Source organism: Lithobates pipiens, unplaced genomic scaffold (assembly GCF_037356315.1).
Source record: "Lithobates pipiens isolate NorthernLeopardFrog02 unplaced genomic scaffold, aLitPip1_a1.2 Scaffold_19, whole genome shotgun sequence".
NCBI lineage: Eukaryota > Metazoa > Chordata > Amphibia > Anura > Ranidae > Lithobates > Lithobates pipiens.
The window spans coordinates 332,780,188-332,795,277 of record NW_027507764.1 but is presented as its reverse complement, the minus strand read 5'-3'; the positions used below and the strand labels follow the sequence as shown (position 1 = coordinate 332,795,277).

General features: G+C 42.3%; 1 protein-coding gene across 1 annotated transcript in view; it reads right to left on the bottom strand.

The window, feature by feature from the left end:
- TNFRSF11A (TNF receptor superfamily member 11a) overlaps positions 1-12,949 on the bottom strand; it is a 136,524-nt gene extending 123,575 nt beyond the window's left edge. Inside the window, exon 1 of the mRNA XM_077492059.1 lies at positions 11,789-12,949. Within this exon, the coding sequence (XP_077348185.1) occupies positions 11,789-11,863 (75 nt within the window). The 5' untranslated portion in view covers positions 11,864-12,949. The remainder of the gene's footprint in view (positions 1-11,788) is intronic.
- Positions 12,950-15,090: the final 2,141 nt, after the last annotated feature.

Sequence of the window (15,090 nt, the reverse complement as noted above, 5' to 3'; positions counted from 1 at the left end):
GAGCACATGCACTCAACTTCTTTGATCAACTTTGATCCATTTCAGGGTCCTGGTAATCTTCTTATAGCCTAGGCCATCTTTATGTATGGCAAAAATTATTTTTTTCAGATCCTCAGAGAGTTCTTTGCCATGAGGTGCTGCCATGCTGAACTTCCAGTGACCAACAAGAGCAAGTGAGAGCGATAACACCAAATTTAACACACCTGCTCCCCATTCACACCTGAGACCTTGTAACACTAACGAGTCACATGACACTGGGGAGGGAAAATGGCTAATTGGGCCCAATTTGGACATTTTCACTTAGGGGTGTACTCACTTTTGTTGCCAGCGGTTTAGACATTAATGGCTGTGTGTTGAGTTATTTTGAGGGGACAGTAAATTTACACTGTTATACAAGCTGTACACTCACTACTATTGTAGCAAAGTGTAATTTCTTCAGTGTTGTCACATGAAAAGATATAATAAAATATTTACAAAAATGTGAGGGGTGTAATCACTTTTGTGATATACTGTATATACACACACATTATCCACTTGACCTCTGGAAAATTTACCCCCCTTCATAAACAGTCATGCAACGTTTTACACGTGAGGTTTGTGGCATTTTTTTCCCACGCTTTCTTTTGGTGGTATTTGATCACCTCTGGGATTTTTTTTTTTTTGCCCTATAAACAAAAAAAGAGCAACAATTTTGAAAAAAACAAAACAATATTTTTTTACTTCCTGCTATAAAACATATCCAATAAAACAATGAAAAAATCAAATTCCTTCATAAAATGTATTCTGCTACAAATTTTTGGTAAAAACAAACATCCCAATAAGCGTATATTGATTGGTTTGCACAAATGTTATAGCGTCTACAAACTATGGTATATATACTAGAATTTGTACTTATTTATTTATTTATCTTTATATTAGTAATGGCAGCAATCGGCAACTTATATTGGGACTGCGATAAAATTAAATTAAAATTAATTAAAATTAAATTACTGCCAACTAGTTAGCCTCACCCACATGCCTAATGAAGAAATTTAACACATGGTTTCAAAAGCTTTTGAAGGGTTTCATTTACCCTGTCACTAGACCATTTATTTGAACAAAAATGTCCATATCATATGTGGATATAAGGGATTTAAAGTAAAACTTTACGTTGCTAGGTTTAATAAATAGATAGAAAGGCATTCTATATATTATTTGTTTAAACTTTTTTTGTTTACACTATTTCAGTTGCTTTTAGGTTTCTATTTTAGGCCACAATTCTGTCATACATCCCAGGAGTTTTTATGGGCATTTTTTTTCCTTTCATTGGGAGGAGGGGTTTTCTCAGCTAAGCATACCCTCCTCCGTCTGCATGCCTGAGCTAAGGGCAGATGGATTCCAGGAAGTAAATGCTACATGAATCGTCTACCCTTACTCAAGATGGCTTTGGCTAGAATAGGGGATGTTCTTCAAAGTGATCTCTTGATCAATGGCTAGCACAGTACAGAACTCTACTATTGCTAAAAATTTAAAATAAATAAACAAGCATAAAAGAACCTAATAAATCCAGTTAATGATTCATCACTAATCAAATCTGAACTCTTGCGGCAGTTATATTGTTGGCAAAGTTGTGTGCGGTCAAAAAATGTCTGCCAAAAGTTATGTCCCTTTTCAATGGAAAAGTAAACAAATCCTGATTATATTAATAGATATGTTAAAATGATCCAACATATGCTCACTTCTCTGTACTGCCCTGATAATGATTCAGTGGAAAAAGAGCTTGAAAAAAAAAAACACAATATGCAGTATCCAATAGTAACATCAGATTTCACTATAATGTTTCAGATCAACAATGATATTGGCTTGTTCGGAGTTTCTAGTACTTTTAGATATGCGTGAACAAAGTTTTTCTTTTTTTCCTGTAGCGCCCCCCTGAACCCCAGTATCAGAGAGGTCTGACATTTCACCACAGGGTGCTGGTTCTTAGGCATGGTAGGTGTGTATGGTTGCAAAAGAGATGGGCGCCAGTCACTTTTAAAATGAACAAGGTGAGTTTGTTGCTCACAACAACAAAAACATGCAGGGAGAGAGGATTAGGGCATATGACACCCTTAGGACAGTAGGTAAACAGATTAGTAGACTTCAAAAAAACAAAATCCAGCCAGTTAGACAACAATACAGAACAAGGGCCTTAGGCCTGCACCCAATGTTTTGTATGTACATAGCAACCACTGTCTTCTATAGCAACCAAAAACTCTCAATAGCATGCAGGGTTTGGAAGAGTCCCTCTTGATGCTTTTCTAGCCTCTCCACAGTCCCCAGCTTGTGGAAGAGTAACCTCTGGTATTTCATCTCAGAACTCCATCACTTTCATCATAACCAGGCAACAACCAGACTCTCTCTGTCTTCCAGAGAGAGTCTGGCTCTGTGCCTACCTCAAGCCTCCAGGCAATAAACAGGCTCTCTCCCACAGAACCTCAAGCACATGGCCAGGCCTTAGCCCCTGTACACACGGTCGGACATTCTGCCAACCAAATCCGTCGGATTTTGCCTGTTGGATCTTGTCTAAAACTGTTGCATACACACGGTCGGACTAAGTTGTCGAAAAATCCGATCATTCAGAACGTGATGACGTAATTTCGTTACGATGGGACTAGCAGCCAATAGCTTTGATGTAGGAATTTGATCTGAGCATGCGTGGCACTTGGTCCGATCAAAATTCTCTACACATGATCGGAGTATGTCCGATCGAACCAGTTGGTCGGAAAATATTTCCAACATGTTGGAAAATTGGGTCCGACGGATATTCCGACGGAATCAGTCCAATGCATACCACACACAGTCGGATTATCCGACAACACGGTCCGATAGGACACATTCCGACGGATTCTCCGACCGCGTGTACAAGGGCTTAGACTCCAGGCCTCATCCAACTTTACTGTTCCTTGCACCTCCACACCAGACCAAGGTCTGAGTGGGAGGACCCAGATAACCGGACTTCCTCAAATATATACTCTCTCCCAGCATGCTCAGTGGTCAAGAAACTCCTGCTGATTGGCTGAGAGAAATATGCATATTCATAACTTAGCTTCACTGCAGCTCATCATACAAATGCCAAAGGCAACAGTGCCACTTATTGACAGAAGAGAGGAACCACAGGTAAACAAGGCTTAGGAGAAAACCAAATGATCATAAAGACTATAAATCAGCCAGGTTAGTTACCGCCTAGCACAGCTAAATTTACTAGTAGCCCCTGTATAAGACAAGGGGGCTACATTCCTTTCCTCTCATTTTTATATAGAGTATAATTATCTGTGGAGTTTGCTCTAAGGAGAAGATAAGAGGTAGCATTCAACAAGCACAGCCAGGCAATTACTCTTTTTTTCTTTTCTAAAACTTAAAAAATGTAATTCTGTAGAAATAGGAAGAAACGTGGGGGGGCATGGTCTGGATGAATGGAGCTGAGGCTGTTTTTACTTGCTAACCACTCAGGCCGGACAAGGTGTGCGGCGGCCAGGCTATCTCTTTCTATTTCTACAGTGTACTTTGGATCTGGAGGAACTTTTCCCCAGCCTACACCCTTATTAGTCAGTGGCATCCAATTCATTAGACCTTGTCAGTCTGAGCGGGGGCCCCTAAGCATTTAAAAATGAAAGCCAAAATTGTGGGGAATGATTAAAAGATTTTTTTGCTGTCTGTGACCATGATGGGTAGATTCACACACTATTTGTCCAGGTAACCATTGTCTGCTGCACAGAATGTGATAGTACAGAAGGACAACTGTCCAAGAGGGAAATTCCCTTCCCTTTGGAGAGATTTCCTCCCTGAGAGCAGGTTCTCTATTTTTCTGATGGAAAAAGTTCCGATCGGAAATTCCGATCGTCTGTAGCAATTCCAAAAATGTATAAGCATGCTCGGAAACAATTCAACGAATGCTAGGAAGCATTGAACTTTCTCGGCTTGTCGTAGTGTTGAACGTCGCCGTGTTCTTGATGGTCGCAAGTTCAGAGAACTTTTGTGTGACCGTGTGTATGCAAGCCAAGCTTGAGCGGAATTCCGTCGGAAAAACCATCCAAGATTTTTCAGATAAAAACTCTGATCGTGTGTACGCGCCATTGCTGTATTTTTCCTTTCCTAACGTATCTCAATAGCATCATACATGGTTTATGTGATGCTATGGAGATGTCAAGAAAACAGAAATTTGATTACCAATACTCGCCAAATTTTCCTTTTCTGATGTAGCTCAATGGTATCATACACGTGCATGTGTGACCCCATGAAGATGTTAGAAAAGCAGAAAATTAATGAACAATACTTATTATAATATTCCCTTACTGACTTCATGGCATTATGCAAGGGCACATGTGATGCTCTGGAAATGTCAGGAAAGTGGAAGATTGATTACCAATACACATAGAAATATTCTTTTCCTTATATATCTAATTGGTATCATACACTAACCCGAGTGATGACACAGAGATGTCAGGAAAATTGAAAATTTATCACCAATACTTACCGTAATTTTTTTTCCTGATGTATCTCCATGACTTCATAAATAGACTTGTGTGATGCCATGGAGATGTCAAGAAACTGAAAATTGATCACCAATAATTGCTGTAATTTTATGTTCCTGACGTATTTCATTGGCATCATCAGACATCACCATGGAGATGTCAAAAAACTGAAAATTGATTATAACGCTTACTGTAATTTTCCATTCCTGACACAACTTAATGGCATCATACACAGGCTTGTGTGTTGCCATTGAGATGTCAACAAAATGGAAAATAAAATTACCAATACTTGCTTACCAAAATTTTCCTTACCTGACTTATCTCTATGGCATCACATGAGCTAATGTGTGAAGCCATGGCGATATATCAGGAAAGGTAAATCTCTCCAGGAAGACACAGACAATAACAAAAAAATTTAAACTGCACGACTGAAAACTGCAAAAAAAAAAAGATAAAATAGAATGAGTCTAGAGGTGTAACAAAAATGGTGAAAAGTCTGGAGATAAAACATGGAACTTAATATGTACAGTCTGGAGGAAAGAAGGGAATGAGGAGACATGATTGAAACCTTTAAATACTTCAAGGGGTTGAATAAGGTTCAGGAGGGCAGTTTTTTCAATATAAAACCAAAATTAAGAACACCAGGAACATCAAGAAAATCGTGACCTCAAACTAACTGGAGGAACGTTCAAAACGAATCTCAGAAAGTATTATTTTACTGATAGGATAGTTGATGCTTGGAAAAAAAATTCCAGCAGAGGTAGTGAGACAGTCAACATTAAATGGCTTCAAACATGCTTGGGACAAACATACCTGTAGATCTATACTCAGATGATAAAGTAAACAGAAAAAAAAGGGCAGAATTGTTGGACTACTCTGTCTTTTTCTGCCGTCACTTTTCTATGTTTCTAACTAAAAAAACAAAACAAAAAAAATGTTGCTATGTACATTGTATGCTTTTAATCAATCAGTGCAAGTGTAAATCATGCTGTTCAGGTTGAATGTACTGATGTTGATAGATTATGTGACCAGAGGCAGGGGTTTTAACATCTCGAGGCAGCTTTTGCCCTTCTCTCACCCTGCCTAGCACAAAAGGCATTGCATGCATGCTGCTTATCAAAGTGAACCAGAAAAACAGGAGATGTCATTTTTGACTTATCCAATGCAAGCCTGAGGACTGGCAGTAACTGACTTGGTAATGAAGCAAAAATCAGGAAGATAGCCCTGAAGTCTGGGCCTCTAAAACAACTCAACAATGACAGCTTTCATATTGCTGTTCACACAGTTTTCTTTTAATTCATACTGCTCACTACGGAAATGGTGCTCAGAACCAGTTACAGATCACATAGTGTAACATAAAAAAATGAAACCTGGCCTTTAACTAAAATGAATCCAAGTCTGTTACATAAACACATCTGTAAGTGTGACTAAGTACCGTATTTATCGGCGTATAACACGCACATTCATTTTAAGAGTGAAGTTTCAGGAAAAAAACTTAAATTTTAAATAAGGAGCTTTGAAGAAAAATAAGGGTCAGTGCCCATCTGCAGCCTCACCATTGCCATCAGTTCAGCCTGATCAATGCCCGTCTGCAGCCTCAAAAGTGCCATCAATGCAGCCTCATCAGTCCACATCAATGCAGCAGCCTCACCATTGCCATCAGTGCAGCAGCCTCACCACTGCCATCAGTGCAGCAGCCTCACCATTGCCATCAATGCAGCAACCTCACCATTGCCATCAGTGCAGCCCGATCGATGCCCATCTGCAGCCTAGAGGGGGCAGGGAGGGGGGGCAGGATGAGTGACGACAGATTACATACAGTGAGAATCTGTTATGATAGACAGAACAGTGGTCAAGTGGCAGCCCAGGAGATGGGACTTCCTAATACAGAGGCCACCAAGTTAACAGGAGATTCTCACTGTATGTAATCTGACGGAGCTCATCCCGCCCCCTCGCACGCGCTATTTGCACCCGATTTTCATGGTGAAAAAGTGAGTGTTATACGCCAATAAATACAGTACATAGTCTTCTGCCATTGTGGTGTTTATGAGCAATTTCTGTGCCCATTCGATCAAAAAACTCTATCAAGGGTCTGTTGTATATTTGATCTTAGTAGATGTGTAGATTTGCAACCAGAAATGTGGATTGTTTAGCCACTATTGAACGAAAATTTCAATTGAAAAGGAAACTACTCATAAGCTATAGCAACCAATCAGATTTTACCTTCAAAATAATAGGTTAAATGTATTTACCCCCCTGCCTCTTTGGTGTGAGATTGGATAATATGGTCATATATTTTCTTAAAATTTTTTATTGATTTTAAACCAGTTGTTGCTCTTGCTAACCTGCCCCTCAATCCAAGTTCAGAGATAAACAAGGGTTTCCTGATTTATACATATCTATATATAGAGTGTAAATAATTGATCTGTTCAGGCTGTAGGTGCCTCAACAATATTTACCCTGAGCCAACCAGACGGGGAAGTGAAGTGGTCAGGGTGAATAGGGGAAAGTCAGAGATTCTATATTTACTTTAGAAGATCCCAAAGACCTGTGCTGCCTAAAACCCTAGCTCACCTCTTCAATCTGCAGTGAAGCAGGTGTAGGCCTCAAGATTTCTCTCTGCTCTGCATCCTCAACAATCATCCATGAAAGACCACACATGGATGACATCACTCCATTGACGTTTTTTCCAACAGACTAACTTACTGCAAGTCCCCACCTGTGGCCACACTTAATGCGTTTTACACTTATCGGGCTTGTCTGACTATAAGAGGAGATGTAACCTATGCAGAAACGTTATGTTATTTTAAATGACAACCAATGCACCCCAACAGTCCTTTTAAAGTAGAACAATGGCCATTAAAATAATGTGCTTTAACACTTTATTAAAATGCATCTTGCACTTACAGTTGTCTCTTTGTTCACTTGCAAAGTCCTAACTTTTGATCCTACCAATGAAGTCTGCCTAATGCAGCTTTCTTTGAGGAGATGGCAACAATGCTGCACTGCTCCGGAATTTAAAGCATCTTTGCCACCCTCTAATAGGCAGAGAACATGCCATTTTTGTCTAGGCTGTGACATGATGCAGCTCAGAGTGTTTTATATATTACATGGCAAGACAGCAGTACTTAAAGCGGTTCTTCACCCTAAAGGGGAAGTTCCGCTAATCTGATCCCTCCCCCCCTCCGGTGCCACAATCGGCACCTTTCAGAACCGCTTTAAAGTGTTTGTTATGGCACTCATATAAGACTATGCCAGCCCCTCTATCAGAGGCTGGCATAGCACACTGTGCAAGTTGTTTTTAAAAACTAGTGTTCTAAATACCGTATTTAAGCTGTTTTCAGGCCGGTCAGATGACTCGCAGCTGCTTTACAGCTCCGATGGATGTCTTCTGTGGGAGGGGCTGTGATCTCCCTCTGAAGTCAGCTGGGCAGATCACATGGCCGCTCGTCTCTTCCACAGAAGACATCCATCAGAGCTGTAAAACAGCAGCGAGTCACGTGACCGGCCCGAAGACAGCTGGCATTCGGTATTTAGAACACCCGTTTTTAAAAACAACTTACACAGTGTGCTATGCCAGCCTCTAATAGAAGGGCTGGCAGTGACAAATTTTTTATTTTTACAAAAATAGCGGTGAGGGAGGGGCTGGGCTGGGCCAGAGACAAACAGAGAGGGAGATGACAGGCAGGAAGGAGGGGGTGAGGGGGGAGAGAGGAGAGCAGAGTAGGCAGTGTATGATGGAGGGACACACTTTGACCACGGTGATCAGGGCGGAGCAGCCCTGGTTATCGTGGTCTGTTTAGAGAGGGCATACAGAAAGTGGCAGATTCAGTTTTTTTTTTTTTTTTTTTTTACAGTTTAGAGGGGGGCAGAAAGGCCTAGGTAAAGTGTCGCAGGGCAGGGCAGGGCAGGATGGGTTAAAAATATAACGTTGTTTAGTAATGTTTAAATTTGCCATATTGGTTCATGTGAAATGTGTTTTTTAATGACAAGTGAAATTTAAGGCTAAGGTGGCTGCTTGAGTGAGCTCTTACAAAATTGTGCAATTATGCACAACATACTTGCACATCATGGATTACTTACTTCTGTTTGCACTCCACAAGCGATTTCCAGATCCCCCTCCCTGTTGCCAGTGTTGCCATTTTCTCAGCTGCTTCTTTCACGTTCGGCACCTTCTTTCTTCAGCCTTTGGGTGACCATATATGACTTGACTCCCATTTATGCACGCTGGAGTTACATTATCCCAGAACTCTGTTCAATTCTCTGCATCTTACAGATGCTGAGAGTAGACTAATGCCCCGTACACACGGTCAGACTTTCCATCGGAAAATGTGTGATCGGATCTTGTTGTCGGAAAATCAATCGTGTGTGGGCTCCATCAGACTTTTCCCATCGGAATTTCTGACCCACAAAGTTTGAGAGCAGGATCTAAAATTTTCCGACAACAAAATCCAATTGTTTAAATTCCGAACGTGTGTAGACAAAGTTCCACGCATGCTCAGAATAAATTATGAGACGAAAGCTATTGGCTACTGCCCTCTTTATAGTCCTGTCGTACGTGTTCTGTGTCACCGCGTTCTGAACAATTGGATTTTACAACAACTTTGTGCGACCGTGAGTATGCAAGACAAGTTTGGGCCAAAATCCGTTGGAAATAATCTGACAGATTTTGTCATCGGAATGTCCAACCGTGTGTACAGGGCATAAGAATTTACACTGCACTAAGCATAATGGGAGCTTAGAAGGTGCTTGTTCTAGGTCTGTGACTCACTATGGTATTCTTAAAATTGATAGGGAAAGGAAAAGGCTTTTTGGTAGAAGAAACATACAACGTGTCTCCTACTAAAAAAATATACCACCTGGCCTAATTATTTAAGCTTCAATTTCAATTTAAAGCGGTAGTAAATGTAAGAGTAAAAAAAATTACAAATCCCTGGCAAGGCAATGGCATAATATGCTAGTACACATCGCATACTAGCACATTATGATAACTAACTTTACTTTAGCCAACACTGATAGGGCTTCCATCTCCCCTCAGTCTTCCTACTGGGTTCACAGGCTCTGGCTGTATGAATGGACGAGCCAGGACGATGTCATGCCTGTGCATGCATGTGGGAGTCAGGACCCTGGCAGGGAGCTCTGAACATATGGCAAGGGTATGCCGTCCCTTCAGAGCACATGCTCTGGTGACCTCACCGGCTGCATCCTGTGTGAATATATCCTATACAGTGCAAGTTCAGGAGATTTTCTTTGTACCTACAGGTAAGCCTTATTACCTGTAGGTACAAGTTCAAAAGTAGAATTTAGGTGGCAGGCAGAATATGGGCCTGATTTTTGCCAGTTGTTCTGTGCTTAAATGCAAACCAAAATCACAGCATACAGTATTCTGAAGCAAACAGTGAGATCTTAATTCCCTGCTATGACTGAAAGTCATGGGTCAAAGGGGACACGGATGGCTTTCCAAAAATGTATCCACGTGGCACATACAACGTTACTGTTATCCAGATGTGATTGGGAACATCACTACTGTTCAGATATCATTTTTTTGGTGATGTCACATCATTCAGAATTTTATATTTGACTTTATAAGCCATGTTGTAATGTTGTTCTCATGTTGAAAAGCTCCGTGCAAACTGTTGGCGCTATATAAAAACTGTATAATAATAATAATAAGCCATGCAATCATGTCAGTTGTGTGATATATTTAATAAGGTTTACACTGTAGTGCGGTAGTGCTAGATCCTGTTCATTCTTAGCACACAATGATAGGATGTAGGGAGTTTCCGTAGCCATAGCTTTCTTGTAAAACATGTGTCTAAACACCAGTAGACAGCAGATGAGGGGAATCTCCATTAACTCAGCTCCCTTACTACTAGATGCATGTCTGTACACACCCCGTCAGGGTATGACATATTGATCCAATTTCTGTCAAACACATATACCAATGTATGTGTCTAATCTATAGACAGAGCAACCAATCAGAAATGATCTTTACAAGCTTTAACCAACATGAACATTTTACCCTTTGTAGGACTTCCAGTGTAGCCGGTAGGAGGCAGCAGAGGGTGGCTGCATGACCGCAGATGGGACCCATATCCATTATTATATTAAGGCCCCTAAACCGTACCCCCAGTTCTGACCAAACTTTTGACATTGGAATCTGATTGCTAGGTATAGGTTAGTGAACATATTTCTTCCTTGTACTTTATTGCTTTATATTTTAGGACTGACTGGTAGGATTTGAAAGAGCAGTGCGGTGCCTTAACCTATAACAACCAAACAGACACCGTGTTTAACTATCTGGTATATTGGTGTTTCATGACATCAAGAGCAAATGTAGACTCGTTGGCCATAGCAAGCAATTGTAATTTTCCTTCATTTGAATGATAGCAACTATTTGGTTTCTATAGGCAAAAGTTGCTTATTTTTTCATATCTTAATATAGACTCCACATTTTTTACCTAGAAATCGATTTTCTCTGCATCCTAAAAGAACAATTGAGTACTGTCCGTGATACTTTTTTTATTTGTACTAACATGCCAATTTTCAAAACAAGCTATCAGTGTGTGCCCCCTTCTTCAAGGTCCAAGCAGTACTAATACACAAAGTTTTAGCAGAATATTAAGTAAGACAATCTCTGCAGAAAAAAAACAAAGGAAAAAAGAAAAAAACACACAGCAATGGTAATTAAAGTGGTTGTAAAGGCTAAAGGATTTTTATTTATTTTTTAACCTTCATGCATTCTATGCATGAAGGTAAAAAACATTCAGTATGCAGCTCTCCCCATTCTTACCCAAGCCCATTGTGATCCAGCGTTGTGCATGAGAGCAGTGGCTCTCCTGGGTCTCTGCCTCCTTATTGGCTGAGAGATAGCAGCAGAAGCAATTGGCTGCTGTCAATCACAGCCCACGACAGTGAGGAGGGAGGGGTTGGCAATGCCCATTCTGTGTGTTTTATGGACACACAAAATGGAGCTCGGGAGCAAGCACACAAGAGTGCCCCCATAGCAAACAGCTTGCTATAGGGGCACTCAGAGTAGAAGAGGGGCCAGGAGTGCTGACGGGGGACCCGAGAGGTGGAGCATCAGGACTGCTCTGGGCAAAACTATTGCCCAGTGCAGCTAAGTATTACATACCTTTAATATCACTTTAAACTTGAGTAGTTAGTGAGATAAGGCAGGGAGAGAGCTAGGAATTGGGAGGGGGAGTAACAGTCATGGAGTGGGGGTGTTGTAAATATGCATCCTACATAAACATTCTCCAATATCAAGTGAATTTTGCAAAGAAGAGACTTACGGTTTCTGCTCCAAAACACCAGAAAGTGATATAGAGTGTGCCAATAATCCATAATTTGATCATGAAGGCTTCCATTCTGCGTCTACTCCTCAAATGCCAGATGATTTTAGTGTGCGGTGCCTCTTCTCTGTCCTGGAGGTAATCTGCTCATCTATCTGAGATGAAGATAATCTGCTCACCTATCTGAGATGGAGAGAATCTGCTCACCTATCTGTCCTGGACAAAATATGTTCACCTCTGTCTTGGAAGTATTCTGTTCACTTCTCTGTCCTTTAGGTATTCTTTTCACCTATCTGCCCTGGAGGTGATCTGTGCACGTCTCGGTCACTGAAGGTAATCTGTTCACTTCTCTGCCCTAAAGGCAATCTGTTCACCTCTCGGTCCTAAAGGCAATCTGTTCACCTCTCTGCCCTAAGGGCAATCTGCTGACCTCTCTGTCCAGAAGGTAATCTGTTCAGGTCCAGGAAGTAGTCTGTACTGAAGGTAAATTGTTCATCTCTCTGCCCTAAAGGCAATCTGTTCAACTCTCTGTCCTAAAGGCAATCTGTTCAACTCTCTGTCCTAAAGGCAATCTGTTCAACTCTCTGTCCTAAAGGCAATCTGTTCAACTCTCTGTCCTAAAGGCAATCTGTTCAACTCTCTGTCCTAAAGGCAATCTGTTCAACTCTCTGTCCTAAAGGCAATCTGTTCACCTTTCTGTCCAGTAGGTAATCTGTTGAGGTCCTGGAAGTAGTCTGTACTGGGTGTAAATTGTTTACCTCTCTGTCCTGGGGGTGTCCTGATCACCTCTCTGAACCTGTAGGTAATCTCTGCTCCACGCCAATCTGTATAACCTCCCTGCCTGTCCCCACCACTTGCACAAACTTCTTAGTAAATTGCAGTAACAGGAATGCAGGAGTCCCAATTATTCCATTTTCCTCCGCTGCAATCTCAGAATGTACTCCAGTCCTGAAATAGAATACTGGTCATTTCCAGCATTCATTCTTCCTAAATCCAAACATTTGAAGTGCTCCTTTTGTATTGTTGTCTTCCAGGAACCTTTCATGCAGCCAGTCACTGGATAATGTCCCAAGTGTGTGACTTTCGGTTCTATCTTGTGTCTGTGCTCTGTTACTTCCCTCTCTGTACAGTGTGTGGCTCCCACATTCTTTGCTATCTTCCCAGATGTAAAGCCAGCCCTCTGCTCCTCCCTTACATAGCTGCACACAGCATTTCAGGATATCAGACAGCTTTGATCGAGATAAAAGACAGTTACAATACATAGTAGGCATGCAGTTATTTAAAGCGCCCCGTTCGCTAGGCTGAAAACAGAATCGACTAGGGGAAGCCTGTAGAAAAGGATGTTAGAGCATAAAAATAATAAGATAAACATAAATAGCGTATTAAAAGATAAGATAACAATTCCAGCTTGTGCTTTAATTTTCAGCATCAATCCAGAGATTTCCATAACTAGATGTCCCTGCTGCTAGATTTCCTTAATCTGATGGCTTGCATCATTCCACTCACTTTCTCTGAGCCCAAGTGGTCCTGGACCCACCCCAGTTTGTGACTGGACAGTGAAAGGAGAAGCAGCACAGTCATGGGCATCCGCAGAACTTTTTCCAAGGGGAGGGGGCATCATTTTAAGGCCACTCATGCTCCACCCCTTTTCGACAATCTCATGAAAATCTTTCCACTGGTAATACATATGTGTTATATAACAGATAATTCACCTTCACTTTGTATTGGAAGTTACTCTGGCAGCTGTGTTCCATGCCCATATAGCCTAGAGAATGTACATCTTTTTACATTACAATACATCTGTTGTGGCCATATTTTGATCTCATACTGTCACTGTATAGGCTGTTTTCATCAAGATAAAAACATGGCAAAAACAGATGTATTGCAATGTAAAAAGATGTACATTCTCTAGACTATATGGGCATGGTACACAGCCACCTGACTAACCTTGTGGACGCCCATGCTTTCAAAAACCAGCCCTGGAAAAAATTTCATACCAGCCTCACAGCATTATTATACCAACCCAACAGCATTATTATACCAGCCCAACAGCATAACGTCATTATTTTCTTGTTCATGAAAGGGAAAACCATACATTTTACCAGTTAATAGTGGTAAGTGATCAATCATCAAGGGGACCCCAGGAACTCAGAACGTGGGGGGGGGGACCACCTTCCGCAGAAAGAATACTCAAAGGTAAGGGGGTGGGTTATTAATATAAGGAGAAAACCCTTTATATCAGTGCCCCTTACATTATCGTATTCACTCCCCCCTTACATCAGTGACCCCCGACTGGCCTGGTGGTGCTTTCACTGATCTCCTCTCAGGTGCACTGTGCAGGGCTCAGTCAGTCGGCTCCAGCTTGGTGGCTCTGGTTTTATCCTATAGTCTCCTGTCCACAGTCCACACAAGTCTGACTTTTCCCATGACCCCCATCCCGGCGGTGCTCCCACTCTTGACTCCTCTCCAGACTCCCTCAGAGACTGCAGACATGCTACAGGAGATGGACAGACTGCAGACTTGATGCAAGAGCTCAATGCAGCCTCACCAGTGCCCACCAAATGCAGCCTCACTGTGCCCACCAAATGCAGCCTCACTGTGCCCACCAAATGCAGCCTCACTGTGTCCATAAAATGCAGCTTTACTGTGCCCATCATTGCAGCCCCTCCTGTGCCCACCAAATGCAGCCTCACTGTGCCCACCAAATGCAGCCTCACTGTGTCCATCAAATGCAGCTTTACTGTGCCCATCATTGCAGCCCCTCCTGTGCCCCATGTCCCAGTCTGCAGTCCTTGTCTGTGGGAAGGTGTGTTGTTGATGCTTGGTACGGTACCTTGCATGCCAGCAGGATATCCATGATGGGCAGCAGCAGGCAGGGTCTGTTCTCGTTTTGGATGGGGACGGTGCTCCTTCCAGAGGATCTGTCTGCTGTGAGATGGAGTGGTCCCTGGCCAACTGCACCTTCAGCCATCCTCATTTTCCGGCCCCAGTCAGCCTGTCCTCTGGTCCTGGGGAAGTGGAGAGCACTGGGTGGGAGTTGGAGAGAAGGGGGAGCGTACTAGAGAGTAGAGAGTACTGGCGGGGTTGAAGAACACATGGATGGGGGCAAAGAGCAAGGGGGAGTGGAGATCACAGGGGTGGGGAGCAGAGAGCGCTGGGGGGGCCAATAAGAACAGGGGTAGAGAGCACGGTAGGCTGAGAGCACTGGGGGGGCTAAGAGTGTGGGGCGGTGAAGAGCACTGGGGGGGCAGAAAAACAGGGGTGGAGAGCACGGGGGCTGGAGAGTACTGGGGGGGGTACAA